Source organism: Seriola lalandi, unplaced genomic scaffold, assembly GCF_002814215.2.
Source record: "Seriola lalandi dorsalis isolate HSWRI2012SDOR001 ecotype SW California unplaced genomic scaffold, Sedor1 jcf7180002054952, whole genome shotgun sequence".
NCBI lineage: Eukaryota > Metazoa > Chordata > Actinopteri > Carangiformes > Carangidae > Seriola > Seriola lalandi.
In genome coordinates, this window is record NW_019525503.1 from 160,874 (window position 1) to 174,327 (window position 13,454).

Genomic DNA, 13,454 nt, shown 5'->3' on the forward strand with positions numbered 1-13,454 from the left:
CACTGCGGCTTCACATTAAAAATACTGAAATGGCGACGCATGATGTGGCTTTTATTGTGAAGCGGCGACAGGAAGCGGAAGCTCCTTTTTCACCGAGGTTACTTTAGGTTACTGACTGCGATAGTTCATGTAAAGCTGCAGCTTCAAAACAAAGACAGAAGTGGATGTTTGTTTTAAAAAAAAAAAGGGAAGTCATAATTTTGTGAAATAAAACTTTAAATGATATAGATGTTTAAAACGTGTCTTAAGGTCAATTTACTACCTTTTTTCAGAGCTTTCAACTGCATGTAATGGTCTTAATCAGCAGATGAAGTAAGGGGAGAAAGTGGGGACAAACTGTTTCCCTACATGCAACCACCTGTGGTCAACATACAGTTTAAAGCTAATTAGAAAATTGCTGATTTATGTAATCAAAACCATAATTTTAACTCTCAGAGGGGGGCTGCCATGAGAGGACTTGGAGTCAGGGAGTCAGAGTCTGACTGACTGATAGAAATTACAGATTGGAGAACAAGTCTCTATCAGTGTTGCTACATCTGTGCTTCGTGCCTATCCAGACTTTCTTGTTTGTGTATGGCATCTCAAGGGCATGACGAAGGTCGGCACCCTGCAGTCTGGATCCAGTGATGTTTGGATGAACACCGTCTGGTTCAAAGCGATCTTTACAGTTCCAGAAGATACTGAAATTGTCAATAAACTTAATCATATTATCGTTAGCCGAATGTCTCGTCAATTTGCCTCGGCCCAATTAGTGTTTAGTGTCTCAGTTACATGGGCCAGACGTGGCCATCAAACAGACTGGGGGGGGTCTGGCACCAAGTAGTTCCTAGAGAAGAGGAAATGTGCTCACAGTGAATGCAGAACTTGTCTGCTGCTGCATGATGGGATGTGCAGTCATCTTGAGTGATGTAGCCTTGTAGTATCATGGCTGTGATATCAACAGTTGAATCATCACCTTCAAGTGACCTGTGGAGCTTTTTGAAGCAACAAGGGAACCAAGTTTGATGGAAATTGAGATTGTAGGTAAATGTAAGTAGCAGTAGCCACTTACTTACTTACTTACTTAATACACTTTACTTACTTACCTTCTGAGTTCTGAATTAGATTGCGTCAAGAATCTATGGATGGGCGCTAATGTTAGCTGGTTTTTAACTTTGGCTTTACGTTACAGTTTAGCTACCTAATGTTAGCTGGCAGATAGCATGCCTTCTTATTTCCAGTGTTGGCTTGGCAACATTGGTTTAGTTAGTCTTGTGGTGGTTTAGTTAGTCTTATACCTTTCTGATATTAATCGTCACCCCCTTTATTTTCACTCCTGAATTCAGGAGTTCCACGTTGTCGGGTAATTGAACAAAAATAAAATACATGTGTACTGAAGGCTTAGTAATTGTATTAGCAGTTATGGAAAGTAATTAAGTAAACTCTAAGTACTGTACTTAAGTGCAATATTGAGGTAGTTTTACTTTACTTCAATATTTACATTTTGTGCTATTTTATACTTCCACTCCATACGTTTCAGAAGTTTTACTGTAAGGACTGTAACACTACAATTCACTGAAGCATGTGCTGCCCTGTACTGAGTTTCCTTTCGCCCTGGAGAAAAAGTCGACCGCCCTGATTTTCACTTTATAATTCGCACTCTGCTTGGAGTCATAAAAAACACACACACACACACACACACACACACACACTCACACACACAAAGGAAGAAAAGATAAACACACAAACCTACACACACAAAAATAAATGAAAAGCTTACAAGTAAATAAAAAAACTCACAAGCTTTTAATAAAGACAGAAATGGAGTGAGAGAAAAAGGAAGAAGAGTAAGAGTGGGTCCTTTGCTTCCCGTTAATAATTGCTATTTTTGACATTTAACATTATGCCCCTTGTGTATAAACGTGCAGTAACATGACCTCAGTGTTTCTACAGTCCTGGCCGTGACCCTGCTTATAATCTTACTATGATCAGACAAGATACTGGTTAACATAAGAAATATGACCAAAGGAAAAACATAACAGGACACAGACTCTGCACGATTTATTTTATCAGCAAATATTCTAAACACACCTCCACCAACTTCATGCTGTCTTTCCCATAATGCAAAGCAACATGCTCAGGCCTTCTCACAGAAACAATAGCTGCGTTCACAGCGTGCTGCCGGTCACAGGTCAATTTTAACAAGACCTGAACACATCATGTGTAAAGACGGACTGAAAAGAGCCGAGGGGAGCCCAACGGATTTTAAACTTTGTCTCACAGCTCGACGAGCGAACGGTGAAGCAGAAGGACGATTCTCTTATGTCTTTGAACTCGGCTGAGAGGACGAGCGGCCGCTGATGACCCCAGTATGAGCGCTGTCAGGGCAATTTTTACAGTTTTCTTTGATTTACATTCATTACCTATACCCTGTACACCAGGACGACACCGACACATTAACATAATGTTGGGCTCATTTTGCTTCAGCGTCAGCGACAGTCATTATGTTTTCAGTTCGTCCTCACGTCCCATGTTTTTTCGTGGACACGCTATCTCAGTAACGCCATAAGGGAATTTCTTCAAATTTGGCAAAGATGAACTGATTAGGGTTTGGTGGTCAAAGGTCAAAGGTTAAGGTCACTGTGACCTGATTTTTGTAGCCTCGTTTTTGGCCATAACTCACTTATTTATACACTAATTATGACACGATTTAACACAAATATCTAATAAGATAAAACGAAAAAGTGATGAAATTTTATATCCAAATTCCTAAAAACACTTCTGGCAATTATTCAGCGCTTTAACTCAGAAAGGGGAAATTGTGACGGCAGAAAATTACAGTAATAGATGTTAATTATCATAAGGATAATTATCCTTTTCGCTCTTTTTTTAACAGAAGCTTTATGTTACGACAGACTCATTATCACATAGAATTATATTATTTAAAACAAATTATTTTATCACTTTGTTAACAGAAATTTCCAGTCAGACGAGGATCATGTGACACGTTAATTTTGTGTCAGGAAAACTGACAACTTTCATGTTACTGTAATAAATTATTAGTTAGAGTGTGATTCAGCTGAATAATTAAAAATGTTATGTTAATTTGACTTTAAAGTTCCAACATTTAATGTTGTTTGTGCATAAAATAACTAAGTTATGACACATCATTTTGTTTGTGTTTAATAAAAATAAAGATAAACATTCATCAACTCAGTAATTTTATACCAAATAAGATATTCCCTGTTAATATGATGTAGAATTAATGCTCAAAAACCTTTTTTTGTTGCATGATTTCAAACAAAAAGGTTGAACCGACTGTCATTTCCAGTCAGACGAGGTTTATGTAACACCTTTATTTTGTGTCAGGTGCTCTCATACTCATAACGTTCATGTTATTGTGCTAAACTAAAAGTTTGTGTGCGGCCGGTTCCAATACACATTTAAGTTGAGTGAGCAAATGAGGATTTACATGAGGCGATGCTGCTCGGTCTTTCTCTATGTACTAGCTGTTGTGATTACGCAACAGTTTGAATTCTTCATCCCTTTTCCCCTTTTTTCCATCTTTTGTTACGACTTCAGCTGCTTCTTCTTACAAATTCAAGCCAGAAACACAACTCGGCTTCAGCTTGTGCAGAAGCAACAATCCCACTGTGATTCCTGCAGAAATTGCATTTTCTAATTTAAGAATTGTAACATGTTTTTTTTCCTAACATGATCCCAATTGTCATCCATAATGATTAACTGCAGGATGTATATTTACAGGTGTATTCATAGTCTGGTATGTCCTGCATGTATATGAGGACGTTCCATTAATGGCGGTTTAACGTTCATGTGTCTGAGCGACGCTGTCAACAAGACAAACAGCTGTGAATTTACCCTTGTTTATTCAGGAAAGTTTCACTGACGGCCCAGCTGTTGCTTGATCACACCTGGAAGCTGTCCAGTACGACCACAGTCCGAGCAGCTCCACTGGAGCAGCTCGGGTTAGCGGCCTTGCTCATCAGCGCCTCAGATGTCATCTGAATTATGAGTCACTGTTCCACCGCAGGAAACAGTGTTCGGTGATTCAGTTGTCAGACACTGAAGCCGACACCCTCAGTACTTAACTGGTGAGACGCCACTCTCAGTCCACTGTCACATTCTTCAGATTACAAAGTACTTTAGATTACAGACCAGCATCCCGGTGTCACAGACGACCTGAAGTGTTTTTTTTTGTCCGTTAGCCATTTTAATTTGTCAGAACTTGGGTCTGTTTGTGTTCGACACTGTAAAAAGAAACAGCCACACAAACACACAGGAATAAAGTTAAGATAAAGGCAGTTTCAATATGTTGACATCAGTCTTTCATGCAAATCTTTACTTCCCGCATTATCATGAACACACAGAATGAGCCGTGTGAACCAATGGAGAATATTCAGGTACATTCAGCTTCATTCAAAGCAGGCAGATCAACTCTGTGGAGATAAGGAGCCTCAGAACTGCAGCTATAAAATAAATGGCTTCCCAGAAAGAACCACATTAAACAACGCAAACCTGGACTTAAACGTCTTCACCAATACTCAGGTAGACACATCCTCTCCGGCTCTCCAAGTGGGAAATGAGATACTTGAACAGGATTCAACACCAACCTCAAACTATTTCAGCTGAGGAGTTTTTCATGGATGAAAGTTGACTCAGCGTTTATTAAAAGGTAAGATGATGGTTCAAGGTGATAAGCGTGCTTTGAAAATTTAAAAAAAAAAATTTGTTTTAAAACATACATATATATTACATGAGAAACAAACATGGATCAATTTGAATCTTAAACCTGCATTTATCAGTATTTTCAATATTAACATCAATTTAATGAAGTGCTGAAAATCTTCACCCTGACTCTTTAACACAGTCACGCCAAAAAAAACACCTCAGAGCTCTGCAGAAGTGGTGTATTTAGCCATAAATTGATGACACTTTTGTAGATATACTTTTATTTTGATAAAGAAGCATGATGTCGAGGGTGAGGGGACAGTGAGGACAGTTCACAGGTGTCAGATTAAATGCACAGACATCACACATCAGACATCGTGGGTGACAGATAATTGAGCACCATGTTGTCGGGCTTTACTCTGTCTACATTCAAAGCAAGAATACACGAAGCCTTTTATTTTAAGCTTCACAATTAAGTCATGTAAAATCATGTAGTGCTTATTTTGAGCTGATTCTGGTCTTTGTTTTGACTGTAACTAGGCTGACGTTGTCCTCATTACGACCCACTGCGTCCACACCATCAGTTGAGCAGCTCACTCCAAGGATCTGAATGATAATCTAAACAGCTGAACACATAAATAGCCACGGTGTGGCCTCTTATGGCTGACAGTAACGCGGTGACAACAACTGCGCCCCTCCTCATCAACGTCACAGGCAACACCTCCACACCCGCCACTGTGCAGGTGGCCAAGGTGATCAGCTGGTTGACCTTCACTTTAGGGCTGCCTGTGATTGGACTGGCCCTTTACGCCCTCAAGAATCTGTCCAAAGGTTTGTTCTGTGCTCTTCTCTCTGTCCTGTAACTTAAAGTATCCACCAATCATATGAAAACACACAATGATAATCAACCAATGTAGGGGTTTGCGCTAAGCTAGCTCTGTAGCAGCCCCATTTGGCTCACTAACCCTTCTCGATAGACAGTTTGTATGAACATTTTAGCAGCTGTGTGTTATTTATGTCATAAGAGATGAGAAAAAAAACCATAACAAACAAAACATCTTTGATTCCAGTTCGTCTTGGCAAGTTTATCGTTTGATACACCTGCTATAAATAATCCATGTAAATACACTGTCATTTCAAGGTAAGCTTGAACATGATGATGTCACAGTGAAGCTGACCTCTACCTGTGTGGATACAATATGTCATCACGCCATCATAGACATCTGTGTTAAAGGGTCTATTTGTAAGTTTTCTCTGCCGCCGAACGTGGTTTCTTTCAGCCATCGTTGTGTTTACAAGACAAGAGGTTATAATACGTCCTCTGAGCAACCATACGTCTTCAGGGCAGACTGGAGGCTATGTTGAGCCGCTAACGGAAAGCGATGAGATGGGCCGGGGCTAGCTGGTTAGCATGCTTACTTCAGTAGAAGAAAAGACGTGTTAGAGACGAGAGTTAACTTGGCGTTGTTGAGTAAAGGAATGAAGTTTGATGCTGGACTCAAAACGTTTCCTCTAGACTGGTAAGTAAACAGCTGTTAATGCTATCGTTGGCTACATAGCTAGAGCAAAACTTACAAATATCTCCTTTACGTTTCTTGAGTCTTGAGTTATGGCTAAAAGAATGCTTTTTCGGTTCATCCTTGAGTCCAAGTGAACATTTGTACCAAATTTGAAGACACTCCCTAAAGGCGTTCTACAGTATCTTTTAAAACCATCATACAAATAAGATGAAGAGAGACAAAAGTGTGAAAACTATCAGTATTAATAATTCGTCTTCCTCTGTCCTCTATCCAGGTGAGAATAAAGTTCCCATGCACGTCATGTTTCTCCTGGTTTCCGACGTCATCAGTTTCTTCGGTCGCCCCACTGTGGATGTGGACATGGAGCACGGGACCTTCCTCTCCTCCAACGCCACCGATTTCATCTTCTATTTTGGCGTCGTCTCCAACATCACCCTCATGCTGTTCATAGCCCAGGAGCGTCACCTCCTGGTGGCTTACCCGCAGTGTCTGGGCTGCTCCAGAAATATCCGCCAGTCTCCTGCCGTGGTCTTGATAGCGTGGGCTGCTCCATTCGCCGTCCTGGCCCTGGCCGTGCTCAAGTACACCCTCTGGTTTGCAGTGGCTCTGCTCAGCCCTTTCCCCTTCCTCCTCTTCTTCGCTGTGGACTCCTGGAGAGCCCTGATGTGCTCCCGATCCAACCCTCCAACACCAGAGAGGAGGAGGACGGTGTGGGGGATCGCTGCTATCTGGGCTAATTACACCCTCCTTTACGTCCCCTTCATCCTCAGCGTCCTCCTGGAGGCGCTGTCCTTTAAGGAGGCAGTGCGCTATCTGGGGTTGGTGTCTCACCTGCTGCTCTACCTCAGTCCTCTGGTGGACCCCTTCCTCTATATATTCATGACCAAAGGACCCAAAGAGGTGCTGCAGGCACTGCCCTGCTGTCAAAAGTCAAAACAGAAAGAGAGCCGGAGACCCACTGTGGAAACTGTGGCTGAGACTGTGGAGACGAGACTTTGAAGAGGGACATACAAGATTCCCAAACGCACCCTTTGGTTGAGTTTGGGACAACTCAGACAGATACTGAAACCATTGTTCAGTCATGGACAATGGCGTCAAGGAATCAAATTATTGCAACATCTTCACGGCCCACAGGCTGGGAACCACGGCTCTAACTTTTCTTTATGCTGAAAATGTCTATACGGTCAACTTAGTACTTCCTACAATGCAATGTAATGGCTTTCTTCTTTTTACTCTGCAACATGCACTTTATCATATCATATCATATATCATTTCCTTTTTTTTGCACTCTTATTTTCGTGAACCTACTGAACTCTAATGTTAAGTGTTTTTGTATTGATGAGTTTTTTGTTTTGTGGGCCTCGAAGAAATGTTACTTCATTGAATATCCAGAGAGACTGACATATTGGCTAACAGTGATTTTGCCGCAGTGACTGTCAGCAGTTTTTAAGGTGACCCTGTGGAGCCCTGCCATGAAATTTGTCTTTAATCTAATTACATTTATGGTAGTTGATAACACAGCTGCATATAGTTTCAGACAATTTTATGTATATTTAGCTAATGTGAAATCATATTATTCCATTACATTACAGTTGGTGGTGTTTTTATCATTCAGATCAAATAAAACACAATTGTAGATGAACTGGTTTCAGATTTAATTTATTCAGTTTGTACCTTTATAAATAAATCATTTTCCATATTTGATATCTATATTGATGTGTACAAACCACACAAACAAAGATTTTGACCTGAGTTTTCTTGAAAAACATGAAGACGGCAGTCTCACTTTCACTGTTGACACTGACAAAGTCAAAAGGCAGTAAGGTCATGGCAGTTCAGCTTGATGTGTATGAACACACAAACAAAGTCCTTGCTCCACTCGTTCCGTCACTGCTGTTGTGGGTCTGTTGTGATCTTTGTTTCTAGGAAAACACCTGAAGACTCCACGGAGTGAGAGCAGATGGTGTTTTTACTGAAATGAAACAAATCAATGAAGCAAGTGAGTGTTTGGGTTTTTGAGCTGAGGTGCAACTTTTTATTAATATATTGTATTATATGATGTTTGTTACCAGTTTGAAAATAATCAGTCTAATCATTGCTGTCTCTCGCTGCCATTCTCAATTCTACCACAAGATGGCGCCAAAGTAGCGACAAACTACATTCTCAAATACCACACACTGTGTCTCTCATGTATTAGTTTACTAACCTTGGCTTTTCAATGTCGTCGATGGTCTCTGGCAGCCTCACGTTGTGCGTCTCAGGGAGCAGCAGAGCCACCAGGCCGGACACGACGGCCACAGAGCAGATGATGATCTGAGGGAAAAGAGTCCACACGTCCTCCAGCAGCAGGATGAGAGGAGCTACCGACACTCCCAGACGACTCATGAAGCTGGTGTAGCCCAAACCGTTTTGTCTGGTGAGAGAGAAAGTCAATCATAAGCTACATGGTAAATGAGTTCATCCATTGCTGTTATTTAACTCTCTCTATGAGCTTTCTGCAGGTGGGAAAGGTTCAGGTTTATTTCATGGCCTTCGACTGAACTGATCACAAACATCCCGTTTCAGAAAATTCAATGATTAATATCAGAGTTTAATCAATCAGGTTAAAGTCAATCAGTCTCTAAAGTGTTTCCCAATCACATTAGAACTGAAATAATTGGCTCCCAACACAGACTAAAGTTGTAAAGAGTGTTAAACATGATTAAATACATCAGTATTAGTGATAGTTAGATAGAAAGAGCTGGTAAACTTAACTGATAAAGGGATGAAGTAAACAACACAACACAATACTGTTCTCTACCAATTAAATTAAAATCTAAAAAAAGAAATAAGAAAATCATTTTAGTTTTTACCACCTAAACTATAAAATACAAAAGCAGAAATAGAGTAAAGGGAAATTACAGCATTTTACAACTTTTGTTTACACAGTTTTGTCCATCTATCCTATCCTTAATGATAATATTTAATTTCATCTAAAAGTCCAGTAGGTAAGTATCATGAAACACTGGAGGGTAAACCACGACACAGAACCGATGTGAATGATGAGCAGAATTAGGACGTAAGGTCACGTCAGTGCAGCACATGCAGGACAGTTTGACAGTGACTGACCTGACGACTGTGGGGTAAAGCTCTGTTGTGTAGAGGAAGATAGTTGTGAAGGAAGCTTCTGATAGGCCTTTCCCAAGAATAGCAACGACAGCACGCACATGCCACAGACCTACAGACAACAAGTACAGTATACAGTGCTGTGCATGAGATAAGCCTGGATGACCATATAAGGCAACTTTTTATTACATAAAATGCAGATCAAAGTACTTTTACAAGAGGAGGTATTAAAAACAAAGCGACACATGCAGAAACATTAAAGCAATAAAAGACAATAAAGCAATGATAACCTGCTGTTGTGGGTGTGGCAGAGAGTTATGAGAAAAGATGATGCACCACACAAATGCCCTACTATACCTGAGTAAGTCATATAATTATTATTCATTTTTATATTATAATTATTATTAACCTTACTTTTATATGGTTATCATTGCACTGTGATAGCAAATATTGCATGGCCTGGTACAGGTCCACTGATGAGGGTTTGGATCCAATTTTAACAAAAAAGTAAATAAATCACAGAGAGGCAAGTTAATTTTTAAATGTTTTTCTGTGAAAAAAACAAACCCCATATGATCCATTCTGTTTTTTCAGCTGTGAAAAGATTCCTCAAGAGGCAAGTGAAATTTTTCCAACACTTGATTTTCGGGGCTTCCATAAAAAAAATAGCAGCAGTGGTTGTGTTTCCATTTATAAGTCACAATATCACAGTATCAGAAATCCTTCCTAAAACGTAAAAGCAGCTCTGATCTGCACCCTGACCTTTAGGGATGAAGATGTTTATGGCGATGCAGACTCCTGTCAGTAACAAGGTGCCTCCTTGGCATTTCCTGCGTCCAATGATGTTTAGGAAGCAGTAAACCATCAACTTGGCAGGAACTTCGATGGCTGCGTAGATGAAGTGTGTGAGGTACATATTCAAACCAAATCCGGTGATGTTCAGGCTGATGCCATAATACGTGGAGGCAACTCCATACCTGCAGCGAACAATGTGCATTTAAAACACAAATTCCCATCACTTTTGGGACCATTAACAGTAGTAATTTAGGTTGATGCTTTCTGAGGTGAGACCCACCACACAATCCCAGTCAGGAGAGTCAACTGTCTCATCTTTGGGGTCTTGATCAGGTCGAGGTAAGTGTAGTTTTTATCCTGTTTTTCCAGCATCTCGATGTTGGAGAGTGTCTGCACAGAGGCAGAGAAGTAACGTTAAGTGATACGTAAAAGTGGATTTTAAAAGGATAATAAAAATTAAACCCATTTAGTTATTCATTTATCTTACCTCCAGTTTTAATTTAGATGACAGTTTTTGTCTTTTGTTGAACTTTGCACATTTGTCGAGGTAAAATTGAGCTCTCTCCACTTTACCTTTCGCCAGAAGCCATCGAGCTGATTCAGGGATCCACCTGCAGTTACATTCAAATAGTTACACATTAATTAGGTCATAATTGAAATTAATATTTAATTCAATTACTAATTAGGTTTTTTTTAAAGTGAAAGGTTGATTTTGGAGAAATGGATTAAATTGATTTGTCAGTAAGTGAAAAATATATATATATTTTTAATGAAATAACACATGATGTCATATTTGAAATACATGTACATAAGAAGAAAAATATATATGTAAAAATCATGTATAGCCCATACAAATATATATGTTTATGTATGTATGCTTATATTATAGACATACTCTATGTAATGTAAATATTTATCCATCCCAAAGCCTGTCAATCTATATTGATATTACATAAGATAGACATGTATCTTTAAATTAAATAAGAAAATTAATATATAAACATAAAATTTGTACACGTATGTTGTCATAAAAAACTTTTATTTATAAATTAAATACATATCATAAACACACATATAAAATTTCCTTATATAGATATTTTTTTATTTAACTATATATACAAATTTTACTATGGGTATTTCATATATGTTATAACTTTATATCTTGACATATCCAGAGAGTGTATATATGTGATAATAATATATTCCTTTATAGGTGACATATAGGGCAGCATCACTCTTCACTCTTGATATATGGGCATATATGTCATGTATAACATGTCTGTGTGGGTGCATGCACTTCACTTACCACCAGGTCAAAACTGCAAAACCCAGAGGGGCTGTAACAGTCATGATCAGCGTCCGCCAGTCCGTCACCAGCAAGGCGAATCCTGCCAGCAGCATGTTACCTACAGACCAGGCCAGGCTGCCAATCACACCAATAAATGACCTATGACCTATGTCTACCCACTCGATGCCTGCAAGGTGAGGAAAATGACAAAATAAATGAAAAATAATGATTTCTACATTTTGTTGTGATCAGGTTAGCTATGTAATTTTGAATTTGTGTATCTTACCTTTTGAAAAACTTTACCTGCCATAACTGATTTATTTGGCCAACAAGCACAACACATGATACATCATTACCTTTTAAGATGATATGGTGAACTCGTTAGCTTACTGAGAACGATTGAATTGATAGTGATCCCTGTCAGTGCAAAGCCAGTGAGAAATCTCAGCACTGCGAACAGGACGTAGGAGTTTGCAAAAGCACTGGAGAAGCCGAACACAATCACCATGATGTATGAGGCCAGGAGAGTGTTTTTCCTCCCATACCTGAAAAAAATGTAATAATTCATTTGTGAAACAATTTTTCTTTAAAGTGTCAACTCCTTCAAGGCATTGGAAATGTGATTTTAAATGTTTTTTATTAAAGTATAATGAACAAAAAGAAGTAAAATTAGTTAGTAAAAAGGGAAGAAGTTAGTTTTTTTTATACACGTACTTATCGCAGAGGAATCCAAAAGCTATGGCTCCCATCATCACTCCGAGGAAGAAGATGGTACCTGTGGTTTTTGTCAAGCTTTTTCTATCACATACTAGGTCCCACTGAAAATGCCAATCACAGAGAAAAGCTTCCTCAATAAATTACGTTGGTCCCAGATTTCTGCTACGACCAAAGGTACCAAACACAAAGTTTCACAAACAAAACAAAAACCTATTTTGTAGCTCAAATTATTCTTGTGTAAAGGGCTATTACTCACTGAAATTTCAATTAATTTATTTAGCTGTTAATACTTAACAATATGTCACATTATAAATGCTGTAAAGCTGTTTATGTTCGGTCTTGTGTTTGGTGTTTTTTTTAGTGTGCTGTACAAATATTATAACTAGACAGATTTCAATTGATAATTGATTTTAAAGCATCACTGTATACCTCTGTTGCCAGGGTGGAGGTGAAGGTGGAGTTGTCGTAAATCCATCCACTCTGACACTGAATTGTGGGAAGCTCAGCACTGCTGTTGGACCCATTGTATAAGATCTGAAACTGAGGCGATGAAAACATCTCACAGGATTTTGGTTTCCCATCTTTTTGTAGGGGAACGCTGACGGTCAGTCTCTGTTGCTGGGTTAAACTTCTGAAGAGTCTTCCATCATCCAGGGTGCTGACATCACACCAGTGAGGAGGCACGGCAGCGATGAAGTTGTTCAGTAAAAAGTGACAGGGAAGAACTATTCGAGGGGTGCAGAGCAGGACGATGATGAGGATTTGGAAAGGCCCAAAACCGCCGATTTCCTCCAGGATATTCTCAAACTTCATCCTCAAGAGCAAAGAAAATTTGCTTTAAGTTGACAGAAGTAAAACACGGAGTTATGCAACTTTGGACCAATGATCAAGACCATTAAAAAAGTTGAATTACTCACCTGTGTAGCTGCACTGTCAGGAACTGTTCTTTGCAGAGGAATCTCTGTTCACCACGTTGTTTTATGCCACTGAATTTAGGTTCTTCAGCCCTACCTGGCCATTTATCGCTGCATCACCTTTGGACATTGTAAAGCTGTAAAATATTACAAGGGACAAGTTAAAAAGATTACACATTACTATGTGGTCAACAGGCTCAGCAGCCCCCTCAACTCTCCTGTCACATGGTCACTTTGGGACCTGGCAGAAAGAAAAGCTACATCTTAGTCACCTCTTGGGCATATTTGTTTTTAGGGTCATAAAGACTCCCACTGTCATTGAGTTCATAAAAACCCCAACACTCTCTTTGAGGACAATGTTCATTGATAACATGACACAGATTACAAAACAGAGTCTATGGAGTAACTTTTTTTGTTTGACTTTGTAAATTTTTGTGAACTTTAATG

At 39.3% G+C, this 13,454-nt stretch overlaps 2 protein-coding genes across 3 annotated transcripts; one reads left to right on the forward strand and one right to left on the reverse strand.

Moving 5' to 3' along the window:
* The first annotated feature begins 5,006 nt into the window (after positions 1-5,006).
* On the forward strand, positions 5,007-7,797 carry LOC111645448 (uncharacterized). The gene is made up of 2 exons (XM_087170539.1): positions 5,007-5,499; positions 6,463-7,797. The coding sequence occupies exons 1-2, from the start codon at positions 5,328-5,330 to the stop codon at positions 7,185-7,187; spliced, it is 897 nt and encodes a 298-aa protein (XP_087026665.1). The 5' UTR covers positions 5,007-5,327; the 3' UTR covers positions 7,188-7,797.
* A 34-nt stretch (positions 7,798-7,831) lies between these two features.
* Positions 7,832-13,141, reverse strand: LOC111645454 (solute carrier family 22 member 7-like). 2 transcript variants are annotated; one of them, XM_023394671.2, is made up of 11 exons: positions 13,011-13,141; positions 12,523-12,907; positions 12,091-12,194; positions 11,767-11,921; positions 11,395-11,563; positions 10,576-10,699; positions 10,369-10,478; positions 10,056-10,270; positions 9,297-9,405; positions 8,395-8,601; positions 7,832-8,160 (listed from the first exon to the last, which is right to left on the reverse strand). In XM_023394671.2, the coding sequence occupies exons 2-11, from the start codon at positions 12,904-12,906 to the stop codon at positions 8,076-8,078; spliced, it is 1,662 nt and encodes a 553-aa protein (XP_023250439.1). In that variant the 5' UTR covers position 12,907; positions 13,011-13,141; the 3' UTR covers positions 7,832-8,075. The 2 variants fall into 2 exon arrangements, with proteins under 2 accessions (XP_023250439.1, XP_087026666.1); XM_087170540.1 differs by lacking the exon at positions 13,011-13,141 and having other exon boundaries at positions 12,523-12,912.
* Between the last annotated feature and the right edge of the window lie 313 nt (positions 13,142-13,454).